The sequence below is a fragment of the Oryx dammah genome, unplaced genomic scaffold (assembly GCF_014754425.2).
Source record: "Oryx dammah isolate SB20612 unplaced genomic scaffold, SCBI_Odam_1.1 HiC_scaffold_8, whole genome shotgun sequence".
Classification (NCBI taxonomy): Eukaryota; Metazoa; Chordata; class Mammalia; order Artiodactyla; family Bovidae; genus Oryx; species Oryx dammah.
The window spans coordinates 11,978,439-11,994,236 of NW_024070192.1; the positions used below are offsets into that span (position 1 = coordinate 11,978,439).

Sequence of the window (15,798 nt, forward strand, 5' to 3'; positions counted from 1 at the left end):
TGGGGAACCCCGCTCGAGCCGGGTTCCGCCCCTCCGCTCCCGGCCAATGACCTGGGTCCAGCATCCCTTAGCGCCCACCTGGCAGAGGGGCGGGGCAGGACCACGTGGGGCAGACCCGCCCCTTCAGGAGTCTCGGCAGGCGCCTGCTCCCACCCACCGCTTCCGGAAGGTAGTCGCTGACACGGGGAAGACAGTGCAGAGATGTTTAATAACAATAAAAAGACCTGCTGAGAGCCAAGGCTCAAAAATCACCCCTTTGCAGCATACTCAATACAGAAAAAGGCTTCTATAAACTTAACGTTTTCAGTAAGAAGTAGTAGAAATTGGGTTGATGCCCCTGAGACTGGCCTGGTGAATGAGGTAAGGCAGCCTTGTGCTTCCTCTTAGCTGGCCAGGTGTGAAATAACCGGAGTTCTGTTCTCACAGAGGGTGTGACTGCCACCTCTTTAGGAAGAGGCCGCTTGAGCAAGGCCTCCTCCATCATTAGGCCCATGCAGGGGGCAACCACAGCAGTGCAAGGGGGCTTCCCACGAGGACAAATGGCTAAACATGTCAGGGTGAAAATGTCACCCCCAGATAATTCTCAGGGGGCAGTCCTGGCGTTAATGGTGCCACCTGCCCCTGAACAAGAGTCCCGGCCATTTTCAAAGTGCCATCATTGTCCTTGGTCAAGCACCAGGTTACGTTACTTTCTTCCTTTTTGTGCGTTTGGTGCAGCCTCTGCCAAACCAGCCACCCAGGATGGGGGCTGAGCCAAGTGGCGCACCCCGGTCCCCAGGCCCAGGTTCCTCTCGGCTTCTGCACAGTGACTTGCGACTGTGGCTGCCTTCTTCACCAGCACGCAGGGGAGTCGCCAGGGAGAAGATGGGGTCCTGCCACCTACGGAAAGGGAAAGCTGGGTCAGGTGTGCCAGGGAGCCCCTCGCAATCACAACCCGCCCCAGGACGGGAAAGCTGACTGAGGTCACCCTGCATCCCTCCCATGTCTTAACTATGGCTGGGCTGTGTTCAGTGGTAGCTCCAGAACATCTGTGAGAGGGGTAAGTTCCCCGAATAACTCAAAGGCCAGGATCCAGACTAGCCTGGCCTCTGCAGAACTCACTCCTCGTTGGTGATTGAGGGGGCTGTGCACACAGGGGTTGGGGAAGCACTAACCCCAGGAAGGATGAGTCACTAGCCAACCCTGGGCCCCACCTTTCACTCATAAGGCCAGGGACAGGCAGACCAGACCCTCTTCCCCTTCCCAGACGGCAGGACTTGACAAGAGGAAAGCTGACTAGGGAGGCGCGGCCTAAACACTACACCGTGACGAGATCATGTGTCTGAGATGTAGAACCACATATTATAAACTTAAGATACAGATAAGCACTGATAAAGAAAATGAGCTAAGTTAATGTGAAAAAAAAAAAGTACAGTACACAATAGGCCCACATTACAGAACACCACAAACATAACATACAAGAATTGCCAGGCCCAGAAGGTGAAGGGATCCTTAATTCTTGAACCCTTTGATTAAAAGAAGTTATTGATTTCCCCTATAAGACCCTGGAAATTCACAGAGAAAGAAAGTGTAAACTTTTTACTCAATACACACACCACGTCTAAATTATCACAAATTCTGTATCAAGGCACAATTTGTTTAAGCTTCCCCAAAGTATTCCAGTTCCCCAAGCCAAGTGCACCCAGATCCTGAAGAGCAGAGTTGCTGAGGGCACATCCCTTCAAGGCACCTTCCCGTCCAGGCTGCCTGAGGGGGAGGAGGCACAACCAGGCACACCCTGGCAGACTCCCTCTCCCCGCAGGGATCACACCAGCCAGGACATCTCAGCCAATGCCGGGGCTGGGCCCTGCAGAGGCCACCACGCCACAGTCACGCTTCAGATGCCAGCTGCCACACCTCAGAGCTTTCTCTACACTCAGCTCACAGAGGACGACAGACACGGCCCATCCACACGGGGCAGGGAAGTGGGGGACGCGCCTGTACCCCTCACCTGCTGTAGCGGGGGATCTCCAGGCCCAGTTCATCCATGAGGAGCTGCATGACGTCATCACACTTGCCGTGCAGCTTCAGGGCAGCCCAGTCATCCTTCGGGGTCCACTGGGGACAGGAGAAGGTGAGTGAGGACAGCACCTCACTCCTTCCCAACAGCCTACTGGCCTTGGGCGCTGCTCAGCCAGACCTCCACAGTGGATGACTATGGGATACAGATGTCCCAGGGATGGCTGGCTCTCCTGTTCTAAGGCCCAGGTCTGAGGAGGCGGCTCTGAGCACCTGAGTTACCTGCAAGTTCACAATGTAGAGCTTGGGCCGCCGGCTGGGGGGCTTGGTCATACACCAGAGGTGTGGATACTTCTTTAGAACCTGCGGGAATGGACAGATGGACAGACGACACACAACCCAGATAAGGAGGCTACAGGAAAATGGGATCTAAGGTTGAGCTGACCAGATGTAGGCAGGTTCACCCTGTTCCCATCCACGGTGCTATCTGCATACCTTTAAGCTGGAGCCTAAACACAGGATGGTGTCTGCTTTGCTGGCAGCCTGGGTGGCTGCCTCCCAATTCAGAGGCTGCCCCAGCGTCCCCCTCTCCCCAAAGTGCACGATGGTGTCCCTGAGTTGGCCTCCACACTTGTGGCAGGTGCGGCCGGTCTGGTGCCGGTGCAGGGCAGTGCGCTCCGTCACATCAAACACCCGCACATACTCCCTATTGGGAGTGCAGGCCGTGCAGACCTGAGGAAAGTAGGGCCCATGAGTGGGAGCCGCTGGCCTGCCCAGGCCCGAGTCCCCGAGGGATCGCTCACTTCAATGTACATGTTCCCGTGGAGCTCCGACATGGCTGAGCGAGGCAGCCCGCTTCGCAGGTGGAGCCCATCGCAGTTCTGAGACACCACATGCTGCACCTGGAGGGGCAACAGCGGCAGTCAGCAGGAGGAAGTGGGGGGCGGCACTCAGGTGTCAAAGCATACCAAACCCTGCCAGTCCCAGAGCCCCCAGCCCAGCAGAAGCTACAACCTTGCACAAAGCACCAAAGGCAAATCCAGAGCAGCAGGCTGGTCCCAGCAGGACCCAGGAGGCTCTGATGAGGAGGGCACCAGGCCCACCCCCAACGACTCAGAAGCACTAGGAGCCCCCAGGAGGGCAAATGTTTGCACCACCTCCTCTTGGCTGAAAAGGGGCTGGGGACCCAGACTGATGCTTTAGGTCCTTGAAGCCCTAGAAGTTTGACCCCTCTCCCATTCAGCAACAGGTGCTTAGCGGAGGATCTCCAGAGACTTCTTACTAGTTTGCCCTGTTATCTAGGTGGTTCCTGAGGTCTGTGGAAAAATGCAAGAGAAACACGAGAGGAATGGGCTACCCTTGCGAGCTCTGGGTCTAGGTGGACTCTCTGTGTGCTGATGATTCAGCAAATAGGCTGCCCTCTACTCTTGGAGTGGCAACACAGGAAGAATAGATGGCAGCTCAAACCAGAATCTAAACTGCTTAGTGGGTGCTCATCAGGGGTACCACTGGCTGATAGAGGTAGTATGCAACTGTCACCTGGACACCAAGGTGGCCCTCCGCATCCTAGTCACGGACCCAGTGAGTACAATCAGCCCTCTATATCCAAGGGTTCTACATCCGCAGATTCAACCAACCAAAGATCAAAAATATCTGGGGTGGGGTGGGGGGGGCGGCGGGAATGTTAGGAGGAAAGAAATCTATAAAGTTCCAAGAAACAAAACTTGAATTGGCTACATACTGGCAAGAATCTGCATAGCATTTACACCAGTTTAAATAGCACTGATATTATATTAGGTTTTATAAATAACTCATAGATGATTTATAGTATAGGGGAGGATGTCCAAATTACACACAAACACTATGTCCTTTTTATACAAAGGACTTGAGCATCTGCAGCCTTTGTTATCTAAGGGGGATACTAAAGGATGGCTGGACACTAGCCACCCTGGGCTCTTACCAGCTTCTGCTCATGTAAGCGGGCGATGCTCATGTGGGTAAGGGTTGGCTCAGCCTCACTCAGGTCAGCAGCACTGCCAGGTGGAAGGGAAGCAAAGGTGAGGGGAGTTGCAAGGACAGGTACATGTGCCCCTGTTCAACCAGGTAGGAATGCTGTGTTAGGTTACTCACCTAACACTTCTTCCTTTCTGAAGCAGTGTCCATACTCCATTAGGGCCCCGGTAATCTGGGATAGAGGCTGCCTGCAGGTTCAGAAAGCAGATAAGCCCAGTGAAAAGATCATTGGAGGCACTGATAGAATTCCCAAGAATTTCTCTATTTCCCAGGCTGGCCCGAAAACTGGTCGATTCATTCCGTAGGCTGAGCATTTCCTAGTCTAACATCCACTCAGATGGAAGGCACCCCTAGTGACTTCTCCGCTCCGCTAAGACCCCTGCCCGCTGCACCACCCCACCCCCACACCTGTCCCAGCTCATCCTTCTAAGCTCCAAGGAGCCTTGTCCATGCTGGGAGCCTCTTTAGCATGTAGTCCAGCCTGGGTTCTGTGGACAGGTCTGTCCTCATACTGAGGGGAAAGACTGATCAGGCTCATCAATGTGTCCCCAGGGTCTAGCCAGTACTCAAGGTTTAGCAAATAGTGAACCCATAAGTGGAACACTCCACCCTCCAAGTTCTCACATCCTGATGCTATAAATGGTTCTTGGCCTACCTTTACAGAGGCCAACCTCTTCAGACAAGATAAACGTTACTGAATTTCCCAAGCTCCCAATCCACTGAAACAGAGCTACCCTGAGAGAAGAAAACAGAGTGTGCCAGGATCAAGGCATCCTGTGCTTCCCCAGGCTGAGTGACCTCCCTTATGGGGAGCCCTGTCTCTTCTCAGGTGCTTAAGCTCAGAAAAATGCCCACCCTGACCAGTAATTCTTATGCACATGGAAAATGGGAACCTCAAACAGTAACACTCAGAGCAAATTAATGAACAGCATATGGTTTTAGTAGCTGCTTACAATTCTTTAAAAAGTGATGTCACTGCTTTCACATAATCACATGATAGTTCACATGTGCCAGGGTTCCAGATGTTGGTAAGTTAAAGCGGTTAACATACCTTACACATTCTCGCTATTGGGCCTCTTCAGTCATCCCTGCATGGAGTGTCTTATTTCACAAGTGCCTGTAAAATCTTATCCACCCTTCAAGGCTCAGACTCAATGCCATGCCACCTCTCACAGAAAAACAATCAGATGGGTTTCCCAGCTGAAACCAGAGGGTGTATTTGGATTTCCATTCTAGGGGCCTAGCACAGCCGGCTTCACATTAGTCATTTGCTTATACGGCTTACTATCATCACCTAAGGATTCTTGATGGAAATCCTTGCTTATTCACCTCTGTTGGGCCTACATGCAGGTCACACTCAACTTGCACCCAACAATTAAAGCGCGTGCTATCCACACTATCCAAGCTAGTCACATTCGGCTGCCCAGGTAGCTTCTCTATAAAACTTACCAAAAGCCGTAGCATTTCCCTTCCTTATCTAGGGCACTCTAATGCATACTGCCTTGTGTTCTACTTACCTTACTTCAACTTTCATTATGAATGGAGAATGAGAAGGTAGTTCGGGGCTTAGCTTTGCCCACATAACCTTCGGACAAGCACCAAACTATCAAGTCCTGTTTTTACCACTCTTCCTTTCCTGTTCCTAACTGGGTATAATTCAAACTTCAAATATTTAGAAACGTCTATCCACTTAACGAAGGTCCAAATGGAGTCATTTCGAGTTTCTCTAAAAAAGTAAAGACGCTCAGGAGGTGCTTTTACAGTAAGCTTTTGCAAATCGGTACCATTGCTTAACAGAATACTGTGCTCAGCGCCGGAGTCAGACACCCAGAAGGGGGCGCCCCCCGCCTGCCCAAGCTCCAGCAGTCTGTGTTTCCCAGGACCTGGGAGCCGATCCAGGGCGCAGTCGTCTCCGCCTCGGGTCCCTACCGTGCTGATCCCCGCGCCCGTGTAGACGACCAGGTATTTGGCATTGCGGACGGCGCTGGCCAGCTCCCGGACTTTCCTCTGCAGCTCCTCCGGGTCGTCGCACACCTGCCAAGACACCGAGGCCGGTCGTGAGCCGGCGCCGGCCCGCCCGCCCGCATGCCCGCCCAGCCCGCCCGCGCCATAGACTTGCCTCCTCCTGCCGCCGCTTCAGGCCCTCGCGCCGCCTGCTCCGGCCCTGCAGCTCGGTCACCAGGTCCTCGCTCTCGGCCAGGAGCCTGCCCTCCTCGGCGCTGCGCTCGGTCGCCGCCTTCCTCAGGATGCGCGACACCTGCAGGCGCGGGGCGGGCGGTGAGGGCGGCGCGGGCTGGGGACGCGGCGCGGGGCGGGCGGCGGCGTACCTGGCGGAGGCGCTCTCTCTGTTGCTCCTCTCGCAACCTCCGGACCCGCTCCGCTGCCTTGCGCTCGGACCGGCTCAGACCCCCGGCAGCCATCGCTCCTGAGGAGACTCGCGCTTCCGCTTCCGCCTCCCGGCAGGCCACGCACCAGCGCATGCGCGCAAGACCCGCCCCGCCCTTCCGCCCCGCCCGCGCGTTGCCGCAAGGAAACACCTGCCAGTCTCTTTAAAAGGTGTTTATTGATCATATACAAAATAAAGAAAACCTTATATATCACAAACATACACTATGTACAGCAATAAATACCCGGGGCCTGGCCCAGTGCCGCCCCTCCTGGACAATAATTTAGCAATAAATACTGCACAGGGCAGGGAGGGCACGAGGCCGCAGCCGCCCAGGTCAGCCAGGGTGCCCCAGTGAGGCCCTTCCCCACCTGGATCTTCAACAACCCCCGCCCGCCCCGGCAGATCCCAGCGTACCCTCGCCCCCCTCCCCCCCCTTCCTGTCTTTAGCCTTAGGCAGGGCAGGTAGGATCTGATCAACTCTGCTCGGCCCACCTTCTCAGCGCCAGGAGAGCAGCAGAGCTGGACACACTGGACAGCCCTTATCCTGCTGCCCTAAGATGCCAGGAGAAGGTTTTCTGTACCCACTCCCATTTGGTTAAAGGCTTCAGGGACTAGCAGTTTGAGGGGATGTGGAGAGGGTGGGGCTGGGACACAAGGTTGTTAGAGGGGTCCCCCTTCACAGGTCACTAGGGACGGCTCTCCTAACACTCCAGCTCAAACTGGAGGGACACCCACGCACCAAGGCTGCTGCTCCAGGGTGGGGTGGAAATGTGTGTGACTGGTCCAACAAGTATAGCACATGCTCAGGACACGGACCAGAGCAAGACAAGTTACCAGTCTCCAGGGCACACCCTTGCCTCTTCCCATGAGCTTCAAAACCAGACAGCTAACTGGAAGGCAAAAACTTGCCAGAAAGAATTATTAGGTGGCTTTTGGGGGGAAAAATCGTTAATGTGTTGGTTCCTTTCACCAAACCACAGCCTAAAAAAGTAACTTACAAGATCCTAGAGCGGAAACAGTGCTGCAGGCTGTGGCTTCCCAGCTGTGGACGGAAGCTTTGGCCAACCAGCCACTCCAGAGAAGGAAGCAGCAGTGACACCGTGGGGCTTGACCATCTGTCCCAAAGCAGGCTGCAGCAGATCAGAGCTGCAGGCCCAGGCACCGACCACTGAGGCTGCTGCTGATGGTCAGGGTTGTGCCCAGACCTGGAGGCCTGAACCAAGAGCAGAAAAGCCTCCAGGGAGACCTGGCACCTGGCAGAAACCAGCATACCACCCAGCAGCCACAGCTTCTCCAATGCAGTGAGTGCTACCTGGAGCAGTGGCCAAGAGCCACGGGGAGGACTCCCTGGAGCCATAACTTTGGGCAGGAGCTGACCTGTTCCCAAAGGGTTCGCCTCTGAAATCTGAGTGTCCATGTTGGGATAAGGGAAGATGGGCGAGGGCAAAGTGTAAAGGAAGGTGCACAGTATGGTTTACTTAGCGGACAAGTTTGGGAGAACTGGCCTGGGCCAAAGTCCTCAATTCGCTGTGTCAAAAAGTTGAGGAGAAAGAGAACACGACACACTCACAGTAGGAAAAATGAATTAACAAGAATCAAAAAGACACCAAACAGCCACATATGGACACAGGATCTACTGTCTAGAACCAAAGGGAAGTGGGGGAGGGGCAGAGCAGCCCCAAGCGGCTGGCTTAAAGGGAGCAGGATGCTCCCCAGATCCAAGGAAGAGTCGCTCCAAATCCAAAAACCTCAAAAGGAAGCATAGCCTCACTAACTCCAGACGTGTCTATAAACCAAACCAAGGACCTGTAATTCTGTTCAGCGCATGCCCACCCTCAAACCTCCTCTCTCTAGGTCTACAGCATGGCAGGAGTGCACAGAGATGGAGGCCCCACCTCTGAACAAAAGTGGGGACTGCACTTGGACACAGAGAGCCTGTCCCTCCCCTTGTCCAGGACAGGGCATGATCTCTCTTTAGGGATTATGATGCGATTCCAACTTGCTGCTACAAGCAACATCAACCACTCTCTTCTGGACCTTAGGTAGACAAAGCCAGACTGCAGGGAGCCAAAGGAAGCCACTAAGTGATTCAGAGTCAATGGTCAAAATCTCCACTGCAGGCCAACCTGGGTATAGCCAGGAATGTCTCTGAGTGTCTAGGGTCAAGATCAAGCCCATCAAGACAACAGAAGTTGACAGCCCAAATTACCCAGAGTTTGGGTATGCTGCGTCAAACTCTGGGATGAAGATTCTACTGTCCACAAGGTTAAACCCTGCCAGGCCACATTGTTTTTCTTTTCACCAGCCCACTTCTGTGCTTTTTCGAGTGGTTCAGGGCCCCCAGAGAAGCCAACCAGCGACCCCAAGTAGTAGCCAAGCCCCATATGGCCAGAGCCAGGGGAGTAGCCTCTTGGGGGGTGGGAGGGGCAGGCACCACAGGCAGCCCCCATCACGTGCCTACAAGCAGCAGCCCAAACCAAGTCTGAGATTGGCTGCCTCACTGAACGGCCATGATGGGAAGGTGGGCTCAGCCCTGGGGAAGCACCTCCACAAGCCGAGCAGCGGATCCCTGGAAGACACAGACCCCAAAGGGTGGTGAAAGAAGGCCCAAAGCCGAGAGCTGCCAGCATGTTCGGGGGGAGAGGAGGGACAGGACCTGGCCCTGGAGACCGTAGCCCTTGTCTGGCACTGGTGGGAACCCCTAGGACTTCAGGCAAGGAGAAGGGGCTGCTCCAGGTGGGCCCCGAAACCACCTGGCTCTGCCTGGGAAGCACCGTCCCGCAGCATGGCAACAGCTCTGGGATGAGTGGGCAGTGGGTCCCTGGGCTTCCCCTGCTGAGCCCCACCAGAAACAAATCTCAGATTGGTGGCTGGAGCCCAAACACGGTGACTGGAGGCCAGAAGGAAGACAGCTAGGGGCAGCTTGGCCCTGGCCTGGTGGGCACCCACAGTGACTCCTTGATCCCTGCGAGCCCCCACCCAGGGCCAGAGGCCGAGGATAAGGAAGTAGTGGGGGGGGGCCGGGGCGGGAGCACCCAGGATGGCCCCCCGTTTCGCCGACACTGCTGCTGGATCAGCCCAAGCCTGAGACACACATGCGAAGCCAAGGGTCAGCCCAGGGTATTGCAGAACCCTGCAACTGACCCCCCTGACCCCAGCTCTGGGGCTCAAGGTGAGTGCCAAAGCGGAAGAGGCAGGGCTGGCGGCACAGACCTCCAAGCTCCACAGGAGCAGGCACAGCCCGGCATGACAGCCTGGGCCTGACAAGTCAGCAGAAGCAAAACCACAACCAAATCCAAAAAAACAAACACGGGAGAACAGACACAAGAAGTGACACCCACAGGTCAAAGGTCACCAGAAGCACCAGCACGTGACGCTGCACAAGACCTCACCAGGCACGGACGACACCACGGCACCGGCAAGAGACGGAAGCAGGAAGGGGCAAGGGAGTAAGTCACTTTCGGTACAATTGCAAAAGAGATAGCAGGGAGGACGTCAGGACGCGCCTTCCGGTCGCTCGCGGCTTGGCTTTTTTTTTGTCTTTTTTTTTTTAAACTAAGTTTTATAAATAACGTCTGATAACTCTGTGTATATAAAAACTAAACTCCAACAGCCACAAAGACTTGTCTGTAAGTTTACAAGAAAGGATTTTTTTGTTTTTTTCTTTTTTTTAAACTAGCAAAGTTTCTATTATACTTTCTTCCCTTTTCCATGTATATGGTCAAATGTTCTTGCTTTTTTTTTTAAAAAGACAGTTTTATAAATACTCTGCAGCTTTTTTTTTCTCTAGCTTTTAAACATATAATTTAATAACTTCGTAAAAGGAACTTCTCTCTTTTAAATAAAGGGCTATGTAACCACACAAACAGGTCATGTAAACAGTGACACGGGACCCATAGAAGGACACTGGACACACCCTTCACGCTCACAACCAGTGATTTGGTCTTGTTCAGTGCAACACGTCAGGCGTGAGTGCCAAGGCCCCTGGCCCACAGCCACACGACGCCCCATCCCCCTAGCGCCATACTGGTGGCCCGCCCATCCAGGGCTCTCGGGAACAGCCAATTCCATCTAGGCCTGCGGGCTGGGCTGAGAATGAACCTCCTGGCCTCCTGCTAACCCAGTGGCCATCAGAGCCTGTGGGCCACTCCGTAGTGAGAACAGCCTCTCTTGCCCTACAGCCTTCTGTGCTCGGGGACACCCATGCCCCGGAGAACCCACTTGATCTTACTCTGTCCTCTCCCACAGGCTGACTCTGGACTCCAAGCCCATCTGCCCGTGGTACACAAGGGGTGGGGGCGACCCCACGTCACCGCCAAACTGACCAATCCCAACGTACAAAACACACAATGACAAAGACGAGATCAAAGGGGCTCAGCCCAGCGCCCCTGGGGTGCAGGTTGTGCTTTGCAGGGAAGGGAGGAGGTAGGATAGGAGGAAAAGGAGAGAAGAGGAAGGGGAGGAAGGAAGAAGGGGACAGGGCTGCCGAATTTGCCATGCGCCTACTGGCCCCTTGCAGACCCGCCTGGCCAAGTGTGTCCCTACGACCGGGCGTCCGTCTTGGACTTTACTATTGTGATGACACTGGTGGCAGCCACCTTGCCAGGGACGAGAGGCCCCAAGCCAGCAGCAAGGGGACCCCGAGCTGGCGCCACAGGGCTTCGGGCCACGGTCCTGGCGAAGTTCTGCAGGGCCTCGTACTTAGAGCGCAGGGCATCGAGCTCCAGCTTCATGCTGGCGTTCTCGGAGGCCAGCTTCTCCACCTCCTGCTGCAGCTCCGCCTTCTGCTTCTCCAGCTCCTCCTTCTGGGTCACCCTCTTAACTCGGCAGCTGGCAGCGTAGCCACGGTTCTTGAGCGTGCGCCGGCGCTGCTTCAGCTGGATGATCTCCTCCTTCGACAGGCCCCGCAGGTGCTGGTTCAGCTCCCGCACCGACATGGTCACCAGCTCCTCGTCCGTCAGGCTGGTGCCATTCTCTCCCGGCTCCCGCTTCACCTGAGGAGGGCACAGAGCACAGGGTCATGGGCCAAGTGGGGGCCATCCGCCCCTGTGCCACCCCAGCCCTGAGATGCTGCCCACCCTATCTGCTCACCTTCAAGGCCTTGTTTCCTTTATTGGGGGTCGTCATAACCCGGAGGGCACAGCAAGCAGGCACTCTGCGAGACAGGGAGCGAAGGTCAGGACCCTGGCGACCACTCCCTTTCCCTCCCCAATCCACACAGACCCTTGAGCCGCCCTGACACCCTCTGTCTACCCAGAGGAAGACACCCATCCACCTCCCACCCCAGCCTCACCCCTTGCCTGCCCCTTCCCTCTGATACCTGGCCTCTCCCGAGCTGGGTTGCTCCCTGTCCACCTTGCCCCTAGGGAACTAGGTGGGAAGCTAGGAGGGTCAGATGGGGGAAGGGGAACTGAAGGGCTATTAGGGAGGCAGAGGCAAGAAAAGGGGCCGGGAGCAGGGGGTAGAGATTAGAAGGATGCGGGAGGGGCCAGCCTAGAAGGAAGCCGGGAGCTTTAAAAATAACCCCAGTGCGCCCCAGAGCACGGCTGTTCCTGGCGAGTCATGCTGACTCAGCACATCGCTCCCGCTCTCTGCTCTCTCACCGGCCTGGCACTCCCCGAGGCCGCCAGCCAACACAGCCCCAGGGGACTGGCAGCAGCAAGCTGCTGGGGCGGTGAAGATCAGCCTGGCCAACAGCAGGTGAGGGTTGGAGCCAGGGTTCTACCTCCCCTAAGCCGCCTGGGACAAAGCCCTGCTCCTGTGAAGACTCAGTGGGCTGTCCCCACTGGGGACTGGAGCAGAGGGGAGGATGCAGGAGACTGCCAATTCTCCTAGACTGCTCACTTTGAAGAGTAGCAAGCGGAGTTGTCCAAGCCGCTCCGATTGCTCTGATTTTGTCTTTAGCACAGGTGGGAGCTCCCCACTCTCCTGGTGGCAGAAACTCCTGCCAGGGGAGCCCAGCCCTGTGCCCCTCCGCCCTCTTTGTCCACCTCTGCTGCCGATGGAGTAACCATCCTGTGGCTTTGGTTGCAGCTTTTTGTACCCCTGCCCCACCCCATCCAGGGTATTTCACAAGAGTGCCCACAACTGACCCCCCAGGGGCCTGCTCAGCCCTTTCTGGCCAGCGACTGTTCTCCGGCAGGGAACAAAACTCAGAGGGCCCCCTCACCCACCCACTTGGTCATCTTTTCTGCATCCTGCCCTCACTTTCTGCATCCCTGCCAAGGACATTTCTCCCCACTGAGTCCTGGATTCCTGGCTCAGCTGGACTACCTCTGTCCCCTTGCTTCCTCCGTGACCTTCCAGGTTAGATGCAGGGAGGTAAATGGAGGCCTAACCAGGATTGTGGTGCCCTCCTGGAGAGGCTATGGAGCCACCGCTCTTCCAGAGCAGACGGTGGGGCAGAGGAGCTGGAGGTCACAAGGTCTTCAGGGCCCCATGCCTACCGCAGGAGCCAGGTCCTCCAGGTGGAGCCAGAAGGGCTCCCTGAGCCCCCAGTCCGGGTCCAGGGTCTGTCAGCGCGAAGGAAAAGCCCTGGCACCAGCTTTTCCCACACGCCATCCTCCATCCACACCCCCCCCCAAATGCTGAGCACACGGTGACTTCCTGAAGAGATCACACAGAAAAGTGCCGAGCGTGGCGGCTGGGAGCTGAAAAGTGCCTCCTCGGCAGATTTCACCCTCCACAGAAGCCCTGAACTCAGCACAAGTGTAGCCAATCGCCTCCTAATCAAAGGTGTGCCTGTGTGCTGCTCGTGAGGGGGAGGGGCGGGTCTCAGCAAAAGCAGGGGCTTCTGACCTCCTGGCCTGGTCTCCGCTACCTGTGGACTCTCACTACTGGGATGGAGACAGCTTTTGGGCATGGGCTGGGACTGATGGCTCAGGACCGTCAGTCCCAGCCCACCACAAGAAACCAGAGGGAGAGCATTTCAGAGGCTGGATCAAGGAGAACCTTTACCCTGCCTCTCATCTCTGCTTCCGCTAAGGCTGAGCACACCTTGTGGAGAAGGCATGGGTGGTCCCAAGGGCAGGAACCCACCAAGGTACCCAGGGCCACTCATTCAAGGTGAGAGCCAGCCAGAAAGGGGAGAGAGCTCCATCCTCTTTCCCGGGTGTGGGCAGCAGACAGGAGGCCAGTCCGCCCCTGCTCCTTCTCCTGATCACAAACACCAGTGGCTAAACTGCCCTGGCAGGTGTAGCCTTGGTCACTCTGGCACCCTCACCTAGCCCACTGCACTCCCACCCTGCCCTTTAGACCAACCTTCTCCAGAAGCCCTTTGTAAAAAGTCTAAAACTTAATTTCCACCAGAGCATAAGTAGCTGAGAAGAATCTACATGTTCCTGGGGCATAGAATTTCAGCCAAAAGATCAGCTTAAGTGTTAAAACACCTGGCATCTATAAGCCCAGGGCTGGAGAGGAAGGACAAACCACAAGGTCAGCCTTGGCTAGCCATGAACCTCTGGGCAAGAGCAGTCAGCTCTTGTCTAGACAGAGTGCTCCCCTAACCCTGAAGACCAGGAACCACTCACACACCCAGGAAAAGTAGTTCAGGCCACACCACCCTCAGGCTGTCACTCCCCAGGAGTCCCTACCACTGGCCTGATACCCAGAAGGGCCACGTTCTTTGCTAACCTGCACAGTACTGAGCCCCAACCTCAAGTGGAACCACTCTGGGGTGACCGGGATGCGTCAACTCCTGCCATCCACACCAGTCCACCCTCAAAGTTATCACCACTCAGACCCCAAGGCCAGGCTGTGAAGAAAGCCAAAGCCTGTTCACCAGACACCTCACTCCCCTGAAGTCTAAGTCCTTATGCTTCCTCTCCTTTGCCAATTTCCTGGTAAAGCTGCACCGACTTGCCCCCTGAAGTGTCCACTGTCACCGAGGACCCAAGTACAGGCGCCCCTCCTTCTCCCACTGCCTCATGTCTTCCCACCTGAGACAGCTGGGCCTGGCCAACCACACCAGCCACAGGGAAAGCCTACTTCCCAGCCCGCTAGGACGGCCCCCCCTAAGCTCCTCCCCTCTTCTCAGAACTATTTCCCAGTTTGGGGAACTGTCCCAGAGGCGGGTCACGGACCAGCAGCCTGAGAAAAGCCTGCCTGGGAGGGGATGGACACACCAGGGGTTTCACCCTCTACCCCGGGATAACCTGCACCGTGACTGCTCCGTTTACTTCTCACCCTCCTATCGTAAACTCGTCCAAACTTAAGCAGGCGCCCCAGCCTGGGGCCTGGCCCCTTCTAACTTCCCACGGTTTCCCTCTCACCCCTCGTTTCCCGGCCTCTCAGGCCCCTAGCTGAAATCCCCCCAGGCATTAGGACAAGCATCTAGTGACCTCATGCTGATGACTCAGCAAGTCTCCCTCTGGGCTCTGGCACGCGTGTGACGGAGTGAAGCCGGCGCGGGCAGGGTCTTCCCAGCCCGCCCCCCCACGTGCCGCCTCCTGCCCCAGCCTGCCAAAGACCCCGCGCCAGGGAAGCCTTGACACAGACACCTGATGAATCAGCAGCTCAGGCCGGGGCCGCCGAGCTCTTCCGCGGAGCCCTGGGCGCCCTGCTCGACCCCACCCTTTCCTCCCGCCACCCAGGCCGCCCCTCCCTCCAGGACGCCCGGCTATACCTAGCCAGCCCAGAACAAGCCCCGCCCTGCCCCTGAGCGGCCCTGCGCCCACCCCATTACCCCCAGCTCAGAGGCCAAGAACTGCTCCTGACCGGTGGGGAAATCGAGGCATGGGCCACCAGCAGGGCACAGGCAGACCCAAAGACCTAAGTACCCGGCCCGCGCCGCCGGGAGGAGCCGCAGCCCCGCGAGCACCCGTCCCCGGCCTGGAATCCCTGGCCACCCTCCGTCCGGCCCTAGCCGGGCCGCCGCCGCACTCACCCACCACACTGCGGGCCCGGCGGGCCGAGGCCGGGGCGGGGCGGGGCGGGCACTCCGAGGCCGCGCTGGGCTGGCCGAGCGAGTACTCCGGGCCCAGAGTGGGGGCTCGCCGCCTGCGCGGGCCGCGCCGAGCGAGCTGGGAAGGCCGGGCTGGACCAAGCTCGGGTCTCCGGATTCGCCGCCGCCGCCACCGCCGCCACAGCCACCGCCGCCGCCGCCGCTCCACAGACGTCACATGATGTTTGGTCACGTGGGCTCCATTCATGAAGCAGCAACGCGACCGGCTGGGGCTTAAAGGGGAAGGTGCGGCGGCGGCGGCGGCGGGGGCGGGGCACGCCTGCACTGCGCTTGCGCGCCCAGGCGCCGTCGCCTGGGCAACGCGCGCCGCGCCCGGTGGGTGAGGTCTCGCGGGACTGGCCCAGGAGCGCGCTCCCGGCCAGCCACGCCCCCTTCAAGGCGGGGGCCTGGCTATCCTGCTCAAATATTCTCCTGTGCCTTGTGTGCAGGACATTTC

The 15,798-nt window shown here is 57.0% G+C and overlaps 2 protein-coding genes across 6 annotated transcripts; both read right to left on the bottom strand.

The window, feature by feature from the left end:
* Positions 1–189: 189 nt before the first annotated feature.
* SIRT7 (sirtuin 7) lies at positions 190–6,464 on the bottom strand. 3 transcript variants are annotated; one of them, XR_005721763.1, is made up of 11 exons: positions 6,339–6,464; positions 6,131–6,268; positions 5,941–6,045; positions 4,129–4,199; positions 3,959–4,031; positions 2,802–2,900; positions 2,494–2,730; positions 2,281–2,361; positions 1,991–2,097; positions 1,459–1,544; positions 190–879 (listed from the first exon to the last, which is right to left on the bottom strand). XR_005721763.1 is itself a non-coding variant. In XM_040244844.1 (10 exons), exons 1-10 carry the CDS (start codon positions 6,429–6,431, stop codon positions 681–683), a joined length of 1,203 nt encoding a protein of 400 aa, XP_040100778.1. In that variant the 5' UTR covers positions 6,432–6,464; the 3' UTR covers positions 190–680. The 3 variants fall into 3 exon arrangements, 1 of the variants encoding a protein (XP_040100778.1); XR_005721764.1 differs by lacking the exon at positions 1,459–1,544 and having other exon boundaries at positions 2,281–2,410; XM_040244844.1 differs by lacking the exon at positions 1,459–1,544.
* Positions 6,465–6,555: 91 nt separating this feature from the next.
* On the bottom strand, positions 6,556–15,519 carry MAFG (MAF bZIP transcription factor G). Of its 3 annotated transcripts, none has more exons than XM_040244865.1 (3): positions 15,285–15,519; positions 11,492–11,555; positions 6,556–11,394 (listed from the first exon to the last, which is right to left on the bottom strand). In XM_040244865.1, the coding sequence occupies exons 2-3, from the start codon at positions 11,525–11,527 to the stop codon at positions 10,942–10,944; spliced, it is 489 nt and encodes a 162-aa protein (XP_040100799.1). In that variant the 5' UTR covers positions 11,528–11,555; positions 15,285–15,519; the 3' UTR covers positions 6,556–10,941. The 3 variants fall into 3 exon arrangements, with proteins under 3 accessions (XP_040100799.1, XP_040100798.1, XP_040100797.1); XM_040244864.1 differs by lacking the exon at positions 15,285–15,519 and adding an exon at positions 11,721–14,956; XM_040244863.1 differs by lacking the exon at positions 15,285–15,519 and having other exon boundaries at positions 11,492–11,687.
* Positions 15,520–15,798: the final 279 nt, after the last annotated feature.

Coding starts and splice junctions, on each gene's coding strand:
- SIRT7 (XM_040244844.1), bottom strand. CDS start 6,431: ATGGCTGCCGGGGGTCTGAGCCGGTCCGAGCGCAAGGCAGCGGAGCGG. Junction 4,200..5,940: donor CGGGCGCGGGGATCAGCACG/GTAGGGACCCGA, acceptor CTGAACCTGCAG/GCAGCCTCTATCCCAGATTA. Junction 2,098..2,280: donor TCTACATTGTGAACTTGCAG/GTAACTCAGGTG, acceptor TCCTGTCCCCAG/TGGACCCCGAAGGATGACTG.
- MAFG (XM_040244863.1), bottom strand. CDS start 11,671: ATGGGTGTCTTCCTCTGGGTAGACAGAGGGTGTCAGGGCGGCTCAAGG. Junction 11,395..11,491: donor AAGGAAACAAGGCCTTGAAG/GTGAGCAGATAG, acceptor TGCCCTCCTCAG/GTGAAGCGGGAGCCGGGAGA.